Source organism: Carcharhinus amblyrhynchos, chromosome 11 (genome assembly GCF_965287045.1).
Source record: "Carcharhinus amblyrhynchos chromosome 11, sCarAmb.v2.hapA, whole genome shotgun sequence".
NCBI classification, from domain to species: domain Eukaryota; kingdom Metazoa; phylum Chordata; class Chondrichthyes; order Carcharhiniformes; family Carcharhinidae; genus Carcharhinus; species Carcharhinus amblyrhynchos.
The window spans coordinates 8,364,932-8,387,805 of NC_137334.1; the positions used below are offsets into that span (position 1 = coordinate 8,364,932).

The 22,874-nt window shown below is 45.7% G+C and overlaps 1 protein-coding gene across 5 annotated transcripts in view; it reads left to right on the plus strand.

Annotated features, from left to right (window-relative positions):
* Positions 1–22,874, plus strand: part of LOC145349908 (aldehyde oxidase 1-like) — a 185,889-nt gene that overhangs the window by 81,217 nt on the left and 81,798 nt on the right. For all 5 annotated transcript variants that reach the window (XM_080198567.1, XM_080198564.1, XM_080198563.1 and 2 more), the window contains 2 exons: positions 12,046–12,172; positions 20,480–20,602. In XM_080198567.1, the coding sequence (XP_080054693.1) occupies positions 12,046–12,172; positions 20,480–20,602 (250 nt within the window). The remainder of the gene's footprint in view (positions 1–12,045; positions 12,173–20,479; positions 20,603–22,874) is intronic.

The window sequence follows — 22,874 nt, forward strand, 5'->3', positions numbered from 1 at the left end:
TCTGCAGCCTTCTGAATTCAACAATAAGTTCAACAATTTCAGATCGTAACCTCTGTCCCCTTCTTGTTCAATGTGTTTTGTTTTGTCAGATCAGTCCAGCCTCATTTCTTTATCCTTTTATCATGTGTTCAGACGGGTGCTATGTAGCCATTCATACCTCTTCTGTACACATCTTTTGTGTCTTTACTGTACACATTAACACTCTCTTTGACTTGTGCACCATGAAATCTTTTATCATTTAATCTCTCCTGCCCCCACCTCTCTTTGACCTCATAGACCTTCCTTTTAGTCCTACCTGTTCCCTCCTCCCTTCCACTGACTCAAAACTTATCTTTCTATTTTCTTGCTGTTCTGAGGAAAGTTCATCTGGAAGGAGGGGCAGTGGGTTAGCAAGTTTGGACAGGGGGAAGAATCTGTCAGAAAGGGTGAAGTGAGGGAGGAGGGGATGAGTGATGAGATTAGAAAACGGCTAATGTTATGCCGTTGTTTAAGAAGGGTGCCAGGCAAAAGGCAGGGAATTATAGGCCGGTTAGTTTAACGTCTGTTGTAGGTAAAATGTTAGAATCCGTCATCAAGGAGGAAATAGCGAGGCAACTTGAGGGGAATTGCTTGATAGAGCAGACGCAGCACGGTTTCGTTAAAGGGAAGTCGTGTCTGACAAATTTACTGGAGTTCTATGAGGATGTGTCTAGGGCGGTGGATAGAGGAGAGCCGGTGGATGTGGTCTTTCTTGATTTTCAGAAGGCATTTGACAAGGTACCTCACAAGAGGTTATTGCAGAAGGTCAGGGGACATGGAGTTGGGGGTAGGGTGTTAGCGTGGATAGAGGATTGGTTGTCAAATAGGAGGCAGAGAGTGGGGGTCAATTGGTGCTATTCGGATTGGCGGATGGTGACTAGTGGAGTGCCCCAGGGGTCGGTGCTGGGGCCTCAGCTATTTACCATTTATATAGATGATCTGGAGGAGGGAACTGAGCGTAGGGTGTCGAAATTTGCTGATGACACCAAGATTGGTGGAATGGCAAATTGTGCGGAGGGTGTGGAGAGTCTACAGAAGGATCTAGATAGGCTGGGCGAATGGGCCAGGAACTGGCAAATGGAATTTAATGTTGGCAAGTGCGAGGTGGTCCACTTTGGTAGGAATAATGGTAGGAAGGATTATTACTTACGTGGTGAAAAACTGCAGCAGGCGACGGTGCAGAGGGACCTTGGGGTCCTTGTGCATGAGTCGCAAAAACCCAGCTTACAGGTGCAGCAGGTGGTCAGGAAGGCTAATGGGATGCTGGCCTTCATAGCGAGGGGGATTGAATATAAAAGTAGGGAGGTCTTGCTGCGGCTGTATAGGACATTGGTGAGGCCGCAGCTGGAGTACTGTGTGCAGTTTTGGGCGCCATACTTACGCAAGGATATTTTAGCCTTGGAGGGAGTGCAGAGGAGGTTTACTAGGCTGATGCCGGAGTTGAGGGGGTTGAGCTATGAGGAGAGGCTGAATAAACTAGGCTTGTACTCGTTAGAGTTTAGAAGAATGAGGGGAGATCTCATTGAGACGTATAAGATGATGAATGGGATGGATAGGATAGAGGTGGAGAGACTCTTCCCGCTCAGAAAGGATAGTAGGACTAGGGGGCACAGCCTCAAGATAAAGGGGGGGCGGTTTAGAACGGAGTTGAGGAGGAACTTCTTCACTCAAAGGGTGGTGAATCTCTGGAATTCTCTGCCCGTTGAAGTGGTGGAGGCTACCTCGCTAAATATTTTTAAGACGCGGGTTGATGGGTTTTTGATAAGAGAGGGGATTAAGGGTTATGGGGAGAGGGCGGGAATGTGGAACTGAGCCATGACAGATCAGCCATGATCTTATTGAATGGCGGGGCAGGCTCGAAGGGCTAAATGGCCTACTCCTGCTCCTATTTCTTATGTTCTTATGTTCTTATGTATAAGAGGGAGAGTGTTGTTGTTACCAGGCCTGTTGAGCATCTCCAACATTTTTTGAAATTTTTTCCAAGTTTATTGATGATACAAAACTAGGTGGCAAATTAAATGAAGAAGACAAAAAAACTGCAAAGGGAGACAGATCCCCTATTCAAAAATATTTAACATCCTTTTTCAAGTGTATGCAATGATCTCAATTACAACTGGACATCATTAGATCTAATTTGAAATGAATTTGCTATCAAATTTGATAGTGTGCTCAAAGCTATCACGTCCACTCAAAACTATATCCACATGCACTCAAAACTATCCAATGTACTCGAAGATATCCAGCGCACTCAAAGCTATCAAAAAGCTCAGCTACTTGCACTAAAAATACAAGGAAGTTATTCAAAATAATACCTGATTTAATCAGTTTTTCATTTGGTCCAAAACCTTGTTCCACTATACACTGCATTCTTGAAAGCACCACCTGATCCCTATCAATTCTTACTTAATTTCAGGCACAGGGTCTAAACTTTCCACTCGTCCACTTTACAGGTCTCAAGATCTAAACTCTCATCCCACCCACTCTGCAGGTCTCAGGCTCTAAACTCTCTTCTCACTCCCTCCAGTCTCTACACACTCGCCTTTATATCCTCCAGTCTCATCACTCTTCCCCCTCACTCTCTCACTTCACCCTTTACCTTCTGAGAAATTCTCCCCCTCCCTCCAAACTTGCTCACCCTCCCTCCTTCCAGTCTCTCTCTCTCCATACTTTCTTTGTTTGTTCCCTCGCTCCAGCCTTTCCCTCTCTTAAAACTGTCCCTCCCTCTAAACCTTTCTCCTTTCCTCCAGCCCCCTTCAAAGATTCTCCCTCATTCCCCCCTCACTTCAGTTCCCTCCAAACTCTCCCTCCAGTCTCCAGTCCCTGGGACCTCACCAAGCTCATGCCAGGCCTCGCTAATCTTTCTCTTGGCCTGGTTAATCTCTCTCCGGGCCTCACTGATCTCTCTCAGGCCTTGCTTATCTCTCTCTGTGCCTCACTGACCTCTCTCTGGTCTTCACTGATCTCTCTCAGGCCTTGCTGACCTCTCTCTGGTCTTCACTGATCTCTCTCAGGCCTTGCTGATCTCTCTCAGGCCTTCACTGATCTCTCTCAGGCCTTCACTGATCTCTCTCAGGCCTTGCTGATCTCTCTCTGGCCTTGCTCACCTCTCTGGGCCTCACTGATCTCTCTCTGGGCTGCACTTACCTTTCTTTGAACCTTATTGATCTCTCTCAGGTCTTGCTGACCTCTCCCTGGTCTTCACTGATCTCTCTCTGGCCTTGCTGACCTCTCTCTGGCCTTGCTGACCTCTCTCTGGCCGTGTTGACCACTCGCTGGCCTTGCTGACCTCGCTCTGGGCCTCACCGATCTCCCTCTGGGCCTCATTGATCTCTCTCAGCCCTTCACTGACCTCTCTCAGTCCTTCACTGATTTCTCTTGGCCCATCACTGATTTCTCTCAGGCCTTCACTGACCTCTCTCAGACCTTCACTGACATTTCTCGGCCCATCAGTGACTTCTCTCTGGCCTTCAATGACCTTTGTCTGGGCCTCACTGATCTCTTTTCAGCTCTCTTGGCCTTCATGGTCCACACTGCTCCAGGACTGATGTCAAATCACTGCAGTGCTGCCTGGAATTTTTACTTGCAGTTTCCAGTGGACCTGTCAATAGAGATATTTAGTTGCTAGGAGGGGGAGGAAGGAGAAGAGGGAGGATGGAGGATGGGTGGGGGAATGGAAAAGAAGAATTGGTGGAGTAGGTGGAGGGGTGTGGGTGGAGGAAAGAATGGGAATGGATGGAGAGAGAAGGAAGAGAAGTGATTGAGAGCAGGAGGGGAGTGGGTGAGAGCGGGAAGGGAGTGGGGAGAAAGGACATGAGAGGACAGAAGGGAAATAAAGGAGCAAGAGAAGAGGGAGAGAATGATAGGGGAAGGGAGAGAGTGGGGAAAAGGGCCGGGTAAGGGGGAAGATGGGGAGAGACCGGAGAGGGGAATGGGAAGGGAAGAAGGGAGAGGGGAGAAGAGAAGGGAAAGAAGGGTAGCAAGGACAGGGTGAGGGGGGAAAAGAGGAGGTAAGGGTAAATGATGGGAAAGGGAAGAGGGAAAGGCAGATGATGGGGATAAGGAAGGGGAAGGAAAGAATGGGAAAGGAACAGGAAAGGTTGAGAAAGGCAAGTGAGGAGGGGGAGCAGGTGGGGAAGGGGGAAAGAAGGAGGAGGAAAAGTAGGGAGATTAGAGGGGTTTGTTCAGAGGAACAAGAGTTCTGGAGGGAGGGAGAGATAGGAGGAAGTTGGTTGGGGGTATGGGTGGAGGGGAGGCAGTGTGACTGCACATGTTTACAAAATTATCTGGATCTTTGAAAATTTGGCTGTATATGCAATCACATTTTGTCATGATCACTGCCAGACAGCAATTGATGAGAATGGTGTCAGTTGATAATTGTCAGTTAACATCACAAGTATAATTCTAAGTGAAAATGAAATAGAATGTTACAGCTGATTGCTTCTGAGTAAAAGTGATATCAATGATGACAAAATGATTGTAACTACGTGCAGCTGACGCTAAATGAAAGCTGCTGAATACCAAATGATATGAAAAGTTTTGGGTAGTGCAGGTTAAGTGAGTAGGTAAAAGGTGGCAGATGGAGTATAATGTGGGAAAATATCTACGTTCTGGTGGTTACTATTGACCAGAAACTTTATGGGGCTAGCTACAAGGGCAGGTCAGGGGCTAAAATTCCTGCAGTGAGTAATGTACCCCCTGACTCTGTAAAAGTTGTACACAATTTACAAGGCACAAATAGGAGGTGATGAACACTTGCCCTTACTCGGATAAATGCAGCTCCAACAACATTTAAGGACCTCAATACCATCCAGGACAAAGCAGCCTTTTTGACTGGCACCTCATTCACAAATACTGACTCTCTCCACCACGGATGTATAGTGGCAGCGGCGTGTACTTTCTACAAGATGCACTACCACAACTCAAGGCTTTTTAGGCAACACCTTCGAAATGCACAACCACTCCCATCTAGAAAGACAAGGGCACCAGATACATGGGAATACCATGATCTTTAAATTCCTCTCCAAGCCACAAACCATTCTAACTAAGAACCAGATCTTTGTTCCTTCAGTGGTTGGGTCAAAATCCTGGACCTCCCACCCTAACAGCATTGTGGATGTATCCACAGCTTACCACCAGTTTCTCAACGGCAATTACCAATGAGCAATAAATGATGGCCAAGCCAGCAACACCCACATCCCTGAAAAGGATTTTTAAAAACAGGGCTGTTCTGTTTGATAGGAAGACAATAAATAATGGGCCAGATCTTCCAATCAGCAGCAACGCTCTTTGCATTGCTGCTGACTGCAGAGATCATTGTGAGATTGCCTTTTGAGAACTTTAGGCTAGGACTTCCTATCTTGGCTAAAATATCAAAGCCTCCTTGCAGCAATTCAAAGATAACGCTGGCAAGGAGGAACAGAGGAGAGGACACTATCTTTTTACGACTGCTGCCATATTCAGGTAAATTCTTAAAGGTCTCCAGTCTTTCTGTGGGGTTAGTGAGTTAGCAAGTGGGTGATTCAGTGGGTGTTTTGGTAAGTGGGTTGATGGATGAGTGAGCGAGCAGATGAGTGGCTGATTGAATGGTTGAATTAAGTGAGTAAGTGGGTGAGTGGTTGGATGAGTGAGTGGGTGATGGGATGAGAGTAAGTAGTTGGGTCAGGATTAGGTAGTCACACAGGATGTTTCTGCCGAAGGAACTCTTCAAAATGCAGCTAATGAAACAACAACAAAACTTACTCCAACTTATAGATCAAAAAAAAGGTTTAATAAAGAAACATCATTACTCCAAACTTGGGGCCTCATCTTGGGTCACTCCAAGCTACCCACAATTCTACATAGTTCCTTATTTATAGTGAATCAATTGGTCAGCTGCCTATTATATCACTCTGTGATTGGTTCCATATTTTACAGGGTCAGTTGACCCTTACATCTTATTCCCATTGGTCATATTACATCCAATACAAATTTGTCACTGGTTACATTCTAACACAGGATGGTTGGGTAGGGTAAGAACATAAGAACATAAGAAATAGGAGCAGGAGTAGGCCATCTAGCCCTTCGAGCCTGCCCCGCCATTCAATAAGATCATGGCTGATCTGTCGTGGCTCAGTTCCATTTTCCCGCCCTCTCCCCATAACCCTTAATCCCCTCTCTTATCAAGAACCCATCAACCCGCTTCTTAAAAATATTTAGCGAGGCAGCCTCCACCACTTCAACGGGCAGAGAATTCCAGAGATTCACCACCCTTTGAGTGAAGAAGTTCCTCCTCAACTCCGTTCTAAACCGCCTCCCCTTTATCTTGAGGCTGTGCCCCCTAGTCCTACTGTCTTTTTTGAGCGGGAAGAGTCTCTCCACCTCTATCCTATCCATCCCATTCATCATCTTATACGTCTCAATGAGATCTCCCCTCATTCTTCTAAACTCTAACGAGTACAACCCAGTTTATTCAGCCTCTCCTCATAGCTCAATCCCCTCAACTCCGGTATCAGCCTAGTAAACCTCCTCTGCACTCCCTCCAGGGCTAAAATATCCTTGCGCAGGTGCGGCGCCCAAAACTGCACACAGTACTCCAGCTGCGGCCTCACCAATGCCCTATACAGCTGCAGCAAGACCTCCCTACTTTTATATTCAATCCCCCTCGCTATGAAGGCCAGCATCCCATTCGCCTTCCTGACCACCTGCTGCACCTGCAAGCTGGGTTTTTGCCACTCATGCACAAGGACCCCGAGGTCCCTCTGCACCGTCGCCTGCTGCAGTTTTTCGCCACGTAAGTAATAGTCCTTCCTACCATTCTTCCTACCAAAGTGGACCACCTCACACTTGCCAACATTAAATTCCATTTGCCATTTCCTGGCCCATTCGCCCAGCCTATCTAGATCCTTCTGCAGACTCTCCACACCCTCTGCACAATTTGCCTTTCCCCCAATCTTGGTGTCATCAGCAAATTTCGACACCCTGCACTCGGTTCCCTCCTCCAGATCATCTATATAAATGGTAAATAGCTGAGGCCCCAGCACCAACCCCTGGGGCACCCCACTAGTCACCAACCGCCAATCCGAATAGCACCCATTGACCCCCACTCTCTGCCTCCTATTTGACAACCAATCCTCTATCCACGCTAACACCCTACCCCCAACTCCATGTCCCCTGACCTTCTGCAATAACCTCTTGAGAGGTACCTTGTCAAACGCCTTCTGAAAATCCAGAAAGACCACATCCACCGGCTCTCCTCTATCCACTGCCCTAGACACATCCTCATAGAACTCCAGTAAATTTGTCAGACACAACTTCCCTTTAATGAAACCGTGTTGCGTCCGCCCTATCAAGCAATTCCCTTCAAGATGCCTCGCAATTTCCTCCTTAATGACGGATTCTAACATTTTACCTACCACAGACGTTAAACTAACCGGCCTATAATTCCCCGCCTTTTGCCTGGCACCCTTCTTAAACAACGGCGTAACATTAGCCGTTTTCCAATCTTTCGGCACTTCCCTGGAATCCAGCGACGTCTGGAAAATAACCACCAAGGCATCCACTATAACCTCCGCCATTTCTTTCAGAACCCTCAGATGCATTCCATCCGGTCCTGGGGACTTGTCCACAATCAGCCCCTCCAGTCTGTCGAGCACTGCCTCTCTAGTAACAGTAATGTCATTAAGACCCTCCATTCCTACCATCTTTCCATCGCTAACACCCGGCAAATTATTCACGTCCTCCTCCGTGAAGACAGAAACAAAAAAGTTATTCAATACCTTAGCCATATCCCCATCCCCTACCACTAGCTCCCCATTCTCATCCTCTAAAGGACCAACGTTCACCCTAGCCAGCCTCTTCCTTTTTATATATTTATAAAAACTCTTGCTATCCTTTTTTATATTAAGTGCTAGCCCAGCCTCATAGCTTCTCCTACCCTCCTTTATCAACTTCTTTGTCAATCTTTGTTGACATTTAAACCTTTCCCAATCCTCTTCTCGCCCACTGCTCTTCGCTACTCTAAATTCCTCCGCTTTTAATTTAACACTTTCCTTCACCTCCTTCGTTATCCACGGCTTATTACCTCTCCTCCTACTGTCCTTTTTAACCATCGGAATAAATTTCTGCTGAGCACCAAGAAAGATCTCCTTAAAGATCCTCCACTGCTCCTCAGCAGACCTACCTTCCAACGCACTCCCCCAGTCCACATTCGCCAATTCTTCTCTCATCCTACCATACTCCCCTCTATTCAAACAAAGGACGCGTGTCCGGGAACCCACTTTCTCCTCCTCCATCTGCACCAGAAACTCCACCACACAATGATCACTCTCTCCAAGAGGATCCTTCACCGCAAGGTCCCTAATTCTACCCGCCTCATTACATAGCACCAGATCCAAGATAGCTCGCTCCCTCGTCGGCTCCAACACACACTGTTCAAGGAAATTATCCCGGCAGCATTCCAAGAACTCCTCCTCGAGCCCACCTCGTCCAACATGGGTCGACCAATCAATATGCAGATTGAAATCTCCCATAACTACTGCCGTCCCATTCCGGCACGCCGCACTTATTTGCGTGTTAACAGCCCGCCCCACCTCCAGATCATTATTCGGGGGCCTATAGACGACACCCACCAGCGTCTTCCTCCCTTTGCTGTTCCTAATCTCCACCCACAACGATTCCACGTTCTGCTCTTTGGCTCCGATATCATCCCTTGCTACCACCTTGATACTATCCTTAATCAGCAGAGCTACGCCACCCCCTCTTTCCTCCTGCCTATCCTTCCTAAACACTTGATAGCCCTGTACATTCATCTCCCAGTCCCTGTCACCTTGCAGCCACGTCTCTGTAATGGCCACCAGATCGTATCCATTTGTGTCGATCTGCGCCACCAGCTCATCCACTTTATTCCGAATGCTTCGTGCATTCAGATAAAGCGCTTTCATCCCAGCCTTCACCTGGACCCTATTTGCCGTAACGCCACCAACTGGGACATCCTTGGCCTCTTCCCTTACCTGTACCCTATCCTTAACTTTAGACCTCGTAGCGTCACCTACCCTCGCACCCTCCCCCCCCCAATTAGTTTAAAGCCCTGTCTACAGTCCTCTTTACTCGATTCGCCAACACTCTGGTCCCAGCACGATTCAGACCAACCCCATCCCGCCTGAACAAGTCCCACCTACCCCAATACTGGTGCCAATGCCCCATAAATTCGAACCCATTCCTCCCACACCAATCCCTGAGCCACCCATTCACTTCCTTTATCCTGTCAACCCTATGCCCGTCTGCACTCAGTTCAGGCAGTAGCCCAGAGACGACCACCTTGTCGGTTCTACTTTTTAATTCCATTCCCAGCTTCTCATACTCCCTCCCCAGATCCTCAGTCCGCACTTTGCCTACGTCGCCGGCACCCACATGTACTACAACGACCGGGTTCTCACCCTCCCACTCCAGGTTCCTCTGCAGCCCAGCTGCGACATCCTGTACCCGAGCACCAGGCAGACAACACACCCTTCTGTGCACTTTGTCATTGTGACAAAGGACAGTGTCAATACTCTTCACCCCACTATCTCCAATCACTACTACGTTCCTTTTCCCCTTCTCTTTGCCTATGTCCTGCTGCATCACTGTACCGTGTGCAGTTTGCTCACCAACCTCACCTGCCTCGTCCTCTTCCAGACTGGAAGCAAGAACCTCGGGATTGGTGGGTTGGGTTACAGTAGACATTGGGATACTGAGTTATGCCATAGATTAAACAGAGTAACAATTTTAGGCTTGGTATCCAGATGACTAAGGCACATCTAGGTTACGTTACCAACACTGAGATCAGTGGAAGAAACTTCTGTAGAGGATTTGGGGCAGCCCAAGGGGAGTTAAAACTTCCAAGGCATGTGACGCACCAGGATACCCATAGGGTCTCAACATGAATTGGCAGCTTAAGTTCAGTGCATCTGTGCTCCTGATCTGGAGGATCAGGAGATCTGGCCCAATAAGTTTCAGTAAGAAGTCTCACAACACCAGGTTAAAGTCCAAGAGGTTTATTCGCTAGCAAAAGCCACTAGCTCCTTTGTCAGGTAAGTGGGAGTTCTATTCACAAACAGGGCATATAAAGACACAAACACAATTTACAAAATAATGGTTGGAATGCAAGTCTTTACAGGTAATCAAGCCTTAGAAGTACAGACAATGTGAGTGGAGAGAGGGTTAAGCACAGGTTAAAGAGATGTGTATTGTGTTCAGTCAGGATAGTTAATGAGATTTTGCAAGCCCAGGCAAGTCATGGGGATTACAGATAGTGTGACATGAGCTCAAGATCCCAGTTGAGGCTGTCCTCATACCTGTGAAACTTGGCTATCAGTCTCTGCTCAGCAACTCTGCGTTGTTGTGTGTCGTGAAGGCCGCCTTGGAGAACGCTTACCTGAAGATGAGATGCCGAATGCCCGTGACCGCTGAAGTGTTCTCCAACAGGAAGAGAACACTCTTGCCTGGTGATTGTTCAGTGGTGTTCATTCATCCGTTGTCGCAGCATTTGCATGATCTCCCCAATGTACCATGCCTCAGGACATCCTTTCCTGTAGTGTATCAGGTAGACAATGTTGGCTGAGTTGCAACAGTATATATCATGTAACTGGTGGATGGTGTTCTCACATGAGATGATGGCATCTGTGTTGATGATCCGGCACATTTTGCAGAGGTTTCTGTGGCAGGGTTGTGTGGTGTTGTGGTCCCTGTTCTCCTGAAGGCTGGGTAGTTTGCTGGGGACAATGCTCTGTTTGAGGTTGTGCAGTTGTTTGAAAGAAAGAAACGGGGGTTTGGGCATGGCCTTGGTGAGATGACTTCTTGATCAATGACATGTTGAAGGCTCTGGAGAAGATGTTGTAGCTTCTCCGCTCTGGGGAAATGCCGGATGCTGTGTCCCATGCTTGGCCATTATCTCACATGAGAACACCATCCACCAGGTACACTGTACATACTCTTGCAACTTGGCCAACGTTTACCTGATACGTTGCAGGAAAGGATGTCCCGAGGCATGGTACACTGGGGAGACCATGCAGATGCTACAACAACTGATGAATGAACACCACTCAATAATCATCAGGCAAGAGTGTTCTCTTCCTGCTGGGGAAAACTTCAGCGGTCATGGGCATTTGACCTCTGATCTTCGGGTAAGCGTTCTCTAAGGTGGCCTTCACGACACACAACGCAGAACCGCTAAGCAGAGACTGATAGCCAAGTTCCACACACGAGGACAGCCTCAACCGAGATCTGGGGTTCATGTCACACTATCTGTAACTGTCACCACTTGCCTAGGCTTGTAAAATCTCACTAACTATCCTGGCTGGAGACAATACACATCTCTTTAACCTGTCCTTAATCCTCTTTCCACTCACCTTGTCTGTACCTTTAACTCTTGATTACCTGTAAAGACTCACATTCCAATCATTATTTTGTAAATTGAGTCTGTGTCTTTATATGCCCTGTTTGTGAACAGAACACTCTTACGAAGGAACAGCGCTCTGAAAGCTAGTGGCTTTTGCTACCAAATAAACCTGTTGGACTTTAACCTGGCGTTGTGAGATTTTTTACTGTGTTTACCCCAGTCCAACGCCGGCATCTCCACATTAATAAGTTTCAATCAGTGAACAACTATTAACTGTTGGTGTCCAATGGGATTTGGCTTGTACACAAACCACAATAATTAACATGCAGGTACAACAAGGAATTAGGAATGCAAATTATATGTTGGCCTTTACTGCAAAAGGGTTGGGTACAAAGGGAATCATGCAGCAATTGTAAAAGGCTTTGCTACATTAGACTAGAACCATATAGTCACCACAAAGAGGCCCTCCAGCCCATCGAGTCTGCACCAAATCTCCAAAACGGCATCTCCCCCACACCCGGAAAGGGGACTTAGATTGAGCATAGGAATGGAGAGACTGCTTCCCCTGCCCAGAAAGTCTGGAACTAAGATTTATACTTCTGCTCTTATTTCATAAATTCTTAAGCACTGTAATTTATATGCTGACTCCATGTTTACTTCACTTTATGATCCAGGTCAATTGATGCAGGAGAGGCACTGAAACTCCCCGGGGTTGTTGACATCATTACTGTTCAGGATGTTCCAGGGAAAAACAAAGTTGAGATGCTGTTTGATATGGAGGAGATTTTTTGTTCGAGTGAGGTAAATTCTGCACTTTTATTCAATCCCTCTATCAGACTAGGTTATGTTTATTATTCTCCAAATAAAATTACACTTAAATCAGCCCTGGCCGTTGCCACTACTGTTGTATTGACATAAGCACAATTCTACAAAGAAGTTAACCCTAGTGATGTGTAAAAACTTTGCTCCAAATTTTCTCCAATCCCCCATCATCCCCTTCCTCCTTATCTCCCCTCCCTGTCTATCATCTTATTAATCCTTTCATAAGAACATAAGAAATAGGAACAGGAGTAGGCCATCTAGCCCCTCAAGCCTGCTCCGCCACTCAATAAGATCATGGCTGATCTGGTAGTGGGTTCAGTTCCACTTACCCGCCCGCTCCCCATAACCTTTAATTCCCTTATTAGTTAAAAATCTATCTATATGTGACACATTTAACAAGGTAGCCTCTACTCTTCATTGGGCAGAGAATTCCAAAGATTCACTACCCTTTGGGAGAAGTTCCTCCTCAACTCTGTTCTAAATTGACTCCCCCGTATTTTGAGGCTATGCTCCCTAGTTCTTGTTTCCATTCTAAGTGGAAATAATCTCTCTGCTTCTACCCTGTCTAGCCCCTTCATTATCTTATATGTCTCTATAAGATCTCCCCTCGACCTTCTAAACTCCCAGTCTACTCAATCTCTCCTCGTAAGATAGCCTCTTCATCTCTGGAATTAACCTGGTGAACCTTCTCTGTACTCCCTCCAAAGCTAATATATCTTTTCTTAAATAAAGGGACCAAAATTGTACACAGTACTCGAGGTGCAACCTCACCAGTGCCTTGTACAGCTGCAGCACGACCTCCCTGCTTTTATACTCCATCTCTCTCGCGATAAAGGCCAACATTCCATTTGCCTTCTTGATCACCTGCTGCACCTGCAAACTGAGTTTTTGTGATTCATGCACAAGGACCCCCAAGTCCCTCTGCACAGTAGCATGTTGTAATTTTTCACCGTTTAAATAATAGTCCATTTTACTATTATTCCTTTCAAAGTGGATAACCTCACACTTACCAATGGGATACTCCATCTGCCAGATCCTTGCCCACTCACTTAACCTATCCAAATCTCTCTGCAGACTTTCTGTGTCCTTCACGCAATTTGCCTTCCCACTCATCTTTGTGTCATCCGCAAACTTTGTTACCCTACACTCGGTCCCCTCCTCCAGATTGTCTATGTATATGGTAAATAGTTGAGGCCCCAGCACCGATTCCTGCGGCACGCCACTAGTCACTGATTGCCAACCGAAAAAGCACCCATTTATTCCGACTCTCTGCTTTCTGTTAGATAGCCAATCCTCAATCCACGCTAACACTTTACCCCCAACTCCATGTACCTTCATCTTATGCAGCAACCTTTTGTGAGGCACCTTATCGAATACCTTCTGAAAATCTAAATACATCACATCCACCGGTTCCCCTCAGTCAACCACACTCGTTGTATCCTCATAAAATTCCAGTAAATTAGTCAAACATGACTTTCCCTTCATGAATCCATGCTGCATCTGCTTGATTGAACCATTCTTTTCCAGGTGTCCTGCTATTTCTTCCTTAATAATACATTCCAGCATTTTCCCAACTACGGATGTTAAGCTAATTGGCCTGTAGTTACCTGCCATTTGTCTACCTCCTTTTTTAAACAGTGGCGTTACATTAGCTGTTTTCCAATCAGCAGGCACCTCCCCAGAGTCCAGCGAATTTTGATAAATTACAACTAATGCATTTGCTATTATTTCTGCCGATTCTTTTAGTACCCTGGTATGCATTCCATCCGGACCAGGGGACCTGTCTACCTTTGGTCCCATTAGTCCACCCAGCACTACCTCTTTAGTAACAGTGATCATTTTAAGGTCCTCACCCCCTGCAGTCCCATGACTGTCAATAATTGGTATGCTATTTGTGTCCTCCACTGTGAAGACTGACACAAAAAACTTGTTTAAGGCCTCGGCCATTTCCTCATTTCCCATTATTAAATCCCCCTTCTCATCTTCTAAGGGACGAACATTTACTTTAGCTACTCTTTTCCATTTTATATATTTGTAAAAACTTTTACTATCAGTTTTTATATTTTGTGCTAGTTTACTTTCATAATCTATCTTTCTTTTTGCTTTCTTAGTCGTTCTTTGTTGTTTTTTAAAGCTTTCCCAATCTTCTAGTTCCCCGCTAATTTTGGCCACTCTGTATGCATTGGTTTTTAATTTGATACTCTCCTTTATTTCCTTAGTTATCCATTGTTGGTTATCCCTTTTCTTACATTCCTTCTTTTTCAATGGAATATAGTTTTGCTGAGTACTGAGAAAAATCTCCTTAAAGATCCTCCACTGTTCCTCAACTGTCCCAACAATTAGTCTGTGTTCCCAGTCTACGTTAGCCAACTCCACCCTCATCTTATTGTAATCCCCCGTTTCAAGCAGAGGACACTGGTTTGGAAACCTACTTTCTCACCCTCCATCTGTATTAGAAATTCAACCATATTGTGATCACTCATTCCAAGAGGATCCCTCACAAGGAGATCATTAATTTTACCTGTCTCATTACACAGAACAAGATCCAAGATAGCTTGCTCCCTCGTAGGTTCTGTAACATACTTTTTAAGGAAACTATCTCAACAGCATTCTAAGAATTCTTCCTCAAGTCCACCGCGTCCGACTTGAGTTGACCAATCAATATGGAGGTTAAAATCCCCCATGATTATTGTTGTTCCATTTTTACATGCATCTGTTATTTGTTTGTTCATAGCCCGCCCCACCTTGAAGTTGTTATTATTATTTGGGGATCTATAGACTATGCCCACCAGTGACTTTTTCCACTTACTATTCCTTATCTCCACCCACATTGATTCCACATTTTGCTCCTTCGAACCTCTTTCGTCTCTCACTACCACCCTGATGTTATCCTTAATTAACAAAGCTACCCCACCTCCTTTTCCTTCCTGTCTATCCTTCCGAATTGTCTGATACCCCTGGATATTTAGTTCCCAGTCCTGGTCACCCAGCAACCACGTTTCTGTAATGGCCACTAGATCATACCCATTTGTACTGATTTGTGCTGTCAACTCATTCATTTTGTTTTGAATGCTACGTGCATTCAGGTAAAATGTCTTTATGTTAGTCTTTCTTACCTGGACCCGATTTGTTAGTGCATTCCTTTGTTTGCATGCTCTGTCCCTTCCTGTCACAGACTGGTTATTCTTCCCCAGATGATCTCCCTGCACTGCGTTGACCACCTCGCTTCTCATGCTTGTCATCTTTTTTATTCTGCCTGAGGTTATATTCCTGCCATCTTCTATACTCTCTGTTCTATTACGTGGCCTGGAAACTTTACTAACCTCTCCTGAGCTGTCGGCTCCTTTAACTAGTTGAAGGTCCTCATCATTAACCTTCACTCCTACTCTCTCCTTTACCTTTGATTTTGTAATTCTCCATACCCCTGAACCCTCCCTCCCACTATTTAGTTTAATGCCCTATCTACAGCCCTAGTTATACAATTCGCCAGGACTCTGGTCCCAGCACGATTCAGATGAAGACCATCCCCTTGGAACAGGTCCCTCTTCCCCAATACTGATGCCAATGTCCTATGACTTCAAACCCCTTCCTCCCACACCAATCTTCGAGCCACGCATTTACCTCCTTAATCTAATTGACCCTGTGCCAATTCGCTCGTGGCTCAGGTAGTGGTCCAGAGATTATTACCTTTTTGGTTCTGCTTTTCAATTTAGCTCCTAGCTTTTCATATTCCCTTAGCAGAACCTCTGTTCATGTTCTACCTATGTCGTTGGTACCTACGTGGACCACAACAACTGGATTTTTACCCTCCAAGTTCCTCTGCAGCCCAGATGAGATATCCTGAACCCAAGCACCAGGCAGGCAACACAACCTTCGGGATTCTCAATCCTGGTCACAGCGAACAGTGTCAATGTCCCTAACTATACTATCCCAATTACGACTACGTTTCTTTTTTCTCCCCCCACTTGAACAGCTCCCTGTACCACCGTGCTGTGGTCAGTTTGCTCATCCTCCCTGCAATCCCTGTTCCCGTCCACACAGGTAGCAAGAATCTCAAACCTGTTGGACAGGTTCAGGGACTGAGGCTCCTGGAACTCTACCTCCTGGATCCCTCTAAATGCCTCACTCGCAGCCACACCCTCTTGTCCCTGGCCACTGGCTGAGTTCAAGTTAGTTAGTCTAAGGGGTGTGACTGTCTCCTGAAACACAGTGTTCAGGTAACTCTCCCTCTCCCTGATGTGTCACAGTGTCTGAAGCTCAGAATCCAGCTCATCAACCCTGAGCCCGAGTTCCTCAAGCAACCAACACTTACTGCAGATATGCTCACTGGGAACCACAATGGGGTCCATCAGCTCCCACATCATGCAGCAACAACACATCACCTGACCCTCCATCCTTATTTTATTTACTTAGTTTTTAAGTTTTTACAAACTAAGAATAAACCTACCTTGCCTCGCCCGTTTCCACCTAAGCCAGTTGAGCCAAAGCCCTTCAGCTCTCACTCTGCTAACCGCTCACTCCGCTGTCCGCTGGATAGTGCAGCCTGCTTTTTAAACGTCCTGAGTGCTTAAAAAAAGTTTTAAAAATCCTTCCCAGGTCACCCCGTGGTCAGCCTACTTCCGCTTTTCACTTAAACTAGGGAAAAAAGAAACCCCGCGAAAAAGTAAGAAAAAAAAGTCAACCCCTTACCCTTTTTACTCCAGCCACAAATCGCTCCTCTCTGCCTTGCTCCGGTCGAACAATGAGAAAGCTCCCCCCAAGGTAGGTAGCTTTTATATAAAAAAATTTTTTAAATCCTTCCCAGGTCACCATGCAGTCGGCCTACTTCCACTTTTCACTTAAACTAGGAAAAAAAGAAATCCTGTGAAAAAGGGAAAAAAGCCAATCCCTTACCCTTTTTACTCCAGCCACAAATCGCTGCTCCCTGCCTTGCTCCGGTCGAACAATGAGCAATTTCCCATCTACCTTCCCTTCCTTTGGTCTCTCCTTCTCTCTATCCCCTCGCCCTCTGATCACTCTCTCCTGAATCTTTCACAGTAAGAAGTCTCACAACACCAGGTTAAAGTCCAACAGCTTTATTTGGGAGCACAAGCTTTTGGAGCTCTGCCCCTTCATCAGGTAAGTGGAGAGTTGGGTTCACAAACAGGGCATATATAGATCCAACTCTCCACTCACATGATGGAGGGGCAGCGCTCCAAAAGCTTGTGTTACCAAATAAACGTGTTGGACTTTAACTTGGTGTTATGAAGCATCTTATTGTGCCTACCCAGTCTAACGCTGGCATCTCCACATCATTTATCTTTCACCTTATTCTTGATCTACGCCTCATCTACCCCTCTTTCTTGATCTTCCCCCTCCAGTCTCATCAGGCCTCTTCCTCTGAACATTCTCTCCCTTCCTTCTGATCTTTTCATCTGGATGATTCCACTCACTCCTAAGTATCCTCATCTACAACCATAATCACCTCCTTAACCCCTCCTACATCCTTCCCAATTGTTTCTTCCTCCCGGACATAGAAACAGAAATCTTATGATACAGAAGGAGGCCAATTAAGCCAAGAGCCGGAATTCACTGGCGGGTTTCGTGCCAGCGCGGGGTGACACCAATGGAAATCCCATTGACAACGGCAGGACAAGAGAATCCTGCCGCTAGCAAACAACATGCCACCTCCCATCAGCAGGAAATACGCGGCTGGGAAGCCAGAGAATCTTGCCTCATTTGTCTGTGCCAGTGAAAAAGAGCTCTTCAGCCTAATCTCACTTTCTAATTCTCGAGCCATCAGTAACAGTACTTCAAATGTATATTCAAATGATTTTTAAATGTAATGAAGGTTTCTTCTTTTAACGCTCCATCAGTCACTGATTTCCAGATATCTAATACCTTAGTGTTGAAAATTTTTTCCTCGACTCCACTTTAATCCTCTGTCAGTTACTTTAAATCTGTTTATCAATCTCTCTGCTGAGGGAACTATGTCCTTCTGATCCACCCCGAGTTCCTCATAATTTTCTATATTTTAATTATATCTCCACTTGGCCTCTTCTACTGTAAAGAAAACAGTCCTACCTCAATCAATTCAATCTTTAAATTCTCCATTCTTTGCAGCATCCTCACAAATCTCCCCCGTACCCTCACTAGTGTCATCTGATGACTCTTGTAATGCGGTAATCAGAACTGTATGCAGTAGCCTAGCAGCAGCCTAATGAGGGTTTAAGCATTTCTAACATAACTGCCCCGTTCTTACATTGTATGCCTTGGCTACACAAGGGAAAAAAAACTGCGGGGGCGATCTTACCAAAAAAATTCGAAGTCCCGAATGAACATGAAAATGGGAGAGATTTGTGCCTTGTTTTTGGGCATCTTAAAAATGGAATCTTACCTGATGTTGTCAAAAAACTCGCAAAACTTGGAATCCACTAGGAGGGGGAATGGGTAGGCTTAAATCTCCCAAAAGCCAGCATGTAGCAGCAGAGAGTGCGTTGCGCATGTGCAGATTTCTGAGCTCACAGAGCACAGGAATCCGTCACAGTCTCCCTCAGCTATAACTGGCCTTCTGGCTGATCACCACCTCTTCCCTGCTACTGCGGGGCTCTGCGGATGATCACCATCTCCCTGTCCTGACTGATCACCACACCCCTGCCTGGAACAACTGCCATCCCCTGATCCTGGATTGATTGCCAATCTCCCCACCCAGACAGATCATCAGAAATGTCCCCCCAGACTGATTACTAACACCCCCTCAACAATCACTGTTGCAGAGGGCAGCGGTCCCCCCCACTGTTCGCTGCTGCAGAGTGTGCAGTGGTGCCTCCCCTCCCCACCCACTAATCACTGTTGCAGAGTGCACAGCACACCCGCCCCAACCGAATGGCCAACCCTTAGTATGGCCCTGCTTCCTCAGGCCCTCTCCCCTCAGGCCCCACTCTCTTGGCACTGCCAGTGTCCCAGGCTAGTAAGGCCAGGGTGCCAGGCTGGCACTGCCAGCACATTCCCTCTTCCCCCATCCTCAATGGGGGGAGCCTCAATAGCTTCCAATTCGACCACTGAGACCATCATGTCTGGCTCTGTTGATGGGGACCATACGAGACCTTCGCCAAGAGAACCTTCCCTGGCTAGGCTGCAGAGACAAGTGAGCCCGGACAATTGTGTCCCAGGCTCACTAATAATATTTGAATCATGTTTAAATATGATTTAAATTTTGGGATAGCTGTTGGTGGTAGATCACGAGAGGTAAGAAATCAGGCGCAAGGTTTCGTGACCTTACCAGCTCAATTCGCCCATGGGCCTGTGGGTGAGGAGGTAAGATCACTTTGCATATGGATTCTTAATCAGTTTATTTACCTTCAGGGTTCTGTGGACCAGCATTCCATAAGCACTGCTCAATATCCTGCCATTTATGGTCTATTCTCTTGCCTTGTTTGCCTCCCAAAATCATTTCCTCTTATTCCTCCTGATTGAATGCCATCTGCTACTTTTCCACCCACCTGGCCACTCCACTGATATCTTCCTGAAGTCTCCAACTTTCTTTGTCACTATCAGCAACATAGCCTTTTTTTTTGTTTAACTTGCAGTTTTTGATCATAGAACTCCTACAGTGCAGAAAGAGGCCATTTGGCCCATCGACAGTGCACTGACTCTCTGAAAGAGCATCACACCCAGACCCTCCCATCCACCTTGTCCCCATAACCTTGCGTTTTTACCATGGCTAATCCACCAAACATACAACCATTGGACAGTAAGGGGCAATTTTGCATGGCCATCTACCTAACCTGCTCATCTTTGTACAGTGGGAGGAAACTGGAGCACCTGGAGGAACCCATGCAGACATGGGGAGAACGTGCAGACTCCACACTTACTTTCAAGGTCAGAACTGAATCCAGGTCTCTAGCACTATGAAGCAGCAGTGCTAACCACTATGCAATTATGCTCCCTACAGTTGAGTCTAAATCTATAACACAAACCAAAGAGTGTAGTACTGTACTCTACAGAGTCTATGAAGAGGTCATATTGTACTCACCATAGATGCTGCCAAACCTAAGTTTTTACAGCATTGTCTTTTCTTTTACTCTGACATAATGTTCCCTTAACAAACGCTTGCTGACTGTTGTTGATTAATTTATGTCTTTTAAATGAATACTTATACTGATCCCCTGTTGAAACAGCAACCTGCCTGGAGACACCTTCAGGGGTTGATGCTGAGGGTCAGGCAGTTGCAAAGTTTCTGCACATAGCTATACTTTGACTCTGGGCTCAGTTCATGCCCTTAACATGCTCTATTCCACTTTACAGGTAACCTGTGTGGGACACATCATTTGTGGAATTGTTGCCAAAAACCAGGTGTGCGCCAAGATGGCAGCTGCAGTTGTGAAGATAATATACGAAGATCTGGAGCCCGTTATCCTCACTTTGGAGGTTTGTGCTCAAAAGGACCAGAGGAAAAGATAGAAAAAATGGACTCCAATTAACTGAGACAATTTCAGGAAATCCCAATCTGCCTCACATCCAACAAAATAGTTCTGAAGAGTAAAATTCCAGATACATAAATCATCTGACCGTCATGTTTACATTCCATCCAGTAACTCACTCCTGGATATCTATTATTCTACAAACCACCCTTAATTATTGTCCAGCCTATAATTCACTCCTGGGTATCTCTTATTATAAATGATCTATCTGAACCTCTCGATTAGTTTCCAATAAGTAGCTCACTCCTGGGTAGGAGTTATCTATAGACTGCCAAAGTCCCTTAGATTACAGCCTATAACTCACTCATGGACAGCCGTTATTTTCTTTAAAATCCACTCAAATCCCCTAATTCCAGCCTGCCACTCCGTCCCAGGTACTTGTTATTTCATATGCAATCCATGAGAGTCAGACCATTGATTCCAGTTCATTTAGTTGATTGTGAGTGATTGGAGGGCAAGGAATGTGAAAGGTATTATTGGAGAGGAATTGTGAAAGGATGGGCTTTATACTACCCAGAAGGACAAGAGTAGCAGAATATGGAAACACCACTGCCTGCAAGTTTCCCTCCAAGCCACGTCTCATTCTGACTTAGAACTATATTGCAGTTCCTTTACTATCTCTTGGTCAATAGCTTGGAACTTCCTTCCAAACAGCATCATGGCTTTTCTTGAACTGCTGACAGCAGCGGTGCAAGAAGGCAAGATTTTTTGACATGGTGACCTAACTTGGAAAATTCATTCTGCACATGTCAGACCTGGCAGCAACTCTCAGAGAACTTCTATAAAATGATGTGGAATGACACTGGGAAAAAATTTACCAAGGAGTTTTGACCAGTCTAAAGAGACTCAGACACCAGGGTTTAAATATTACGGCGTCAGTCAGCCAATCAAGACATCTATGGATGCCTCAAAAGCCGGTCTGGAAATTGTCCTCTTGCAAGATGAAGCACCAGTACCGTACAGGTCAAAGGCAATGATTGAAACACAATAGTGTTATGCCCAAATAGAGAAACAAATGATAGCAATTGAGTTTGTCTGAGAACGCTTCCATCAGTTTGTCTATGGTAAAGGCCTGGAGATAGAGCCTGATCATAAACCTTTGGAAGTTTTACTTAAAAAAACCCTGAACTATGCACCACCAAGAATCCAAATATTTCTGCTCCATCTGCAAAAGTACCAGGTCACAGTTAAACACAAACCAGGCAAAGAAATGTATATCAGAGACACTTTGTCACATGCATACCTACCAATCATGGAAGGAGGAGAAAGAAATGGAAGAATAGGTTCACATGCTGACAAATAACTTACCTGGGGCAGTAACCAAAGTGGATGAGATCAGGAAGTGACCAAGAACAACAGCAACTTACCAACTGGCTGTCCCACACATTGGACTGGAAACCTTTCTGCTACACAAGAGTATTGGAACTTTAGTGAGCAACATCATGTAACCATGGGAATACTTTTCAAGTGAGAAAAGGTAATAATTCCTACAACACTGAGGGAAAAATTGCTGCAGCGCAGATATTAAAGTCACCTTGGCATAGAAATATGCAGGAGAAGAAACTGAGATGCAATGTATTGGTTTGGAATGGGAGCACAAATCATAGAAATGGTGAATGTGTTTGCAATGTGCCAAAAGTACAGTAAATCCCTTCAACCATACAGTGTTCCACAGAGGCCCTGACAGAAATTTGGAGTGGACTTGGTCACATTTAACAACAGTGTATACCCACTAGAAGTAGATTATTACTCAAAAAGTTTTTAGTCTGTGCTGCTGAGAAAGGATAGTAAGAGCATCACTGTAGTAATTTGAAATCAATTTTTGCTCACCAGTACAGATATCACTAATGTCCTTTGGGGAAGGAAATCTGTTGTCTTTACCTGGACTGGCCTACATGTGACTCCAGAGCCACAGCAAGGTGGGGTTGACTCCCAACTACCCTCTGAAATGGTTTAACAAGCCACTTATTTCAAGGGCAACTAGGGATGGGCAATAAATGTTGGCCAGCCAGTGATGCACATGTCCCAAGAATGCATAAAAAATCCTGAAATGCTCATTTCAGATAATGGTCCACAATTCACAGGCTTGAGATTTGCAAATTTGCATTGGACTAGGAATTTTGCCACATTGCATCAAGTCCCAAAGAACCACAATCCAATGGAATGGTGGAACATACCGTGTGGACTTTAAAATACCTGTTGACGCAGGTGAACATATA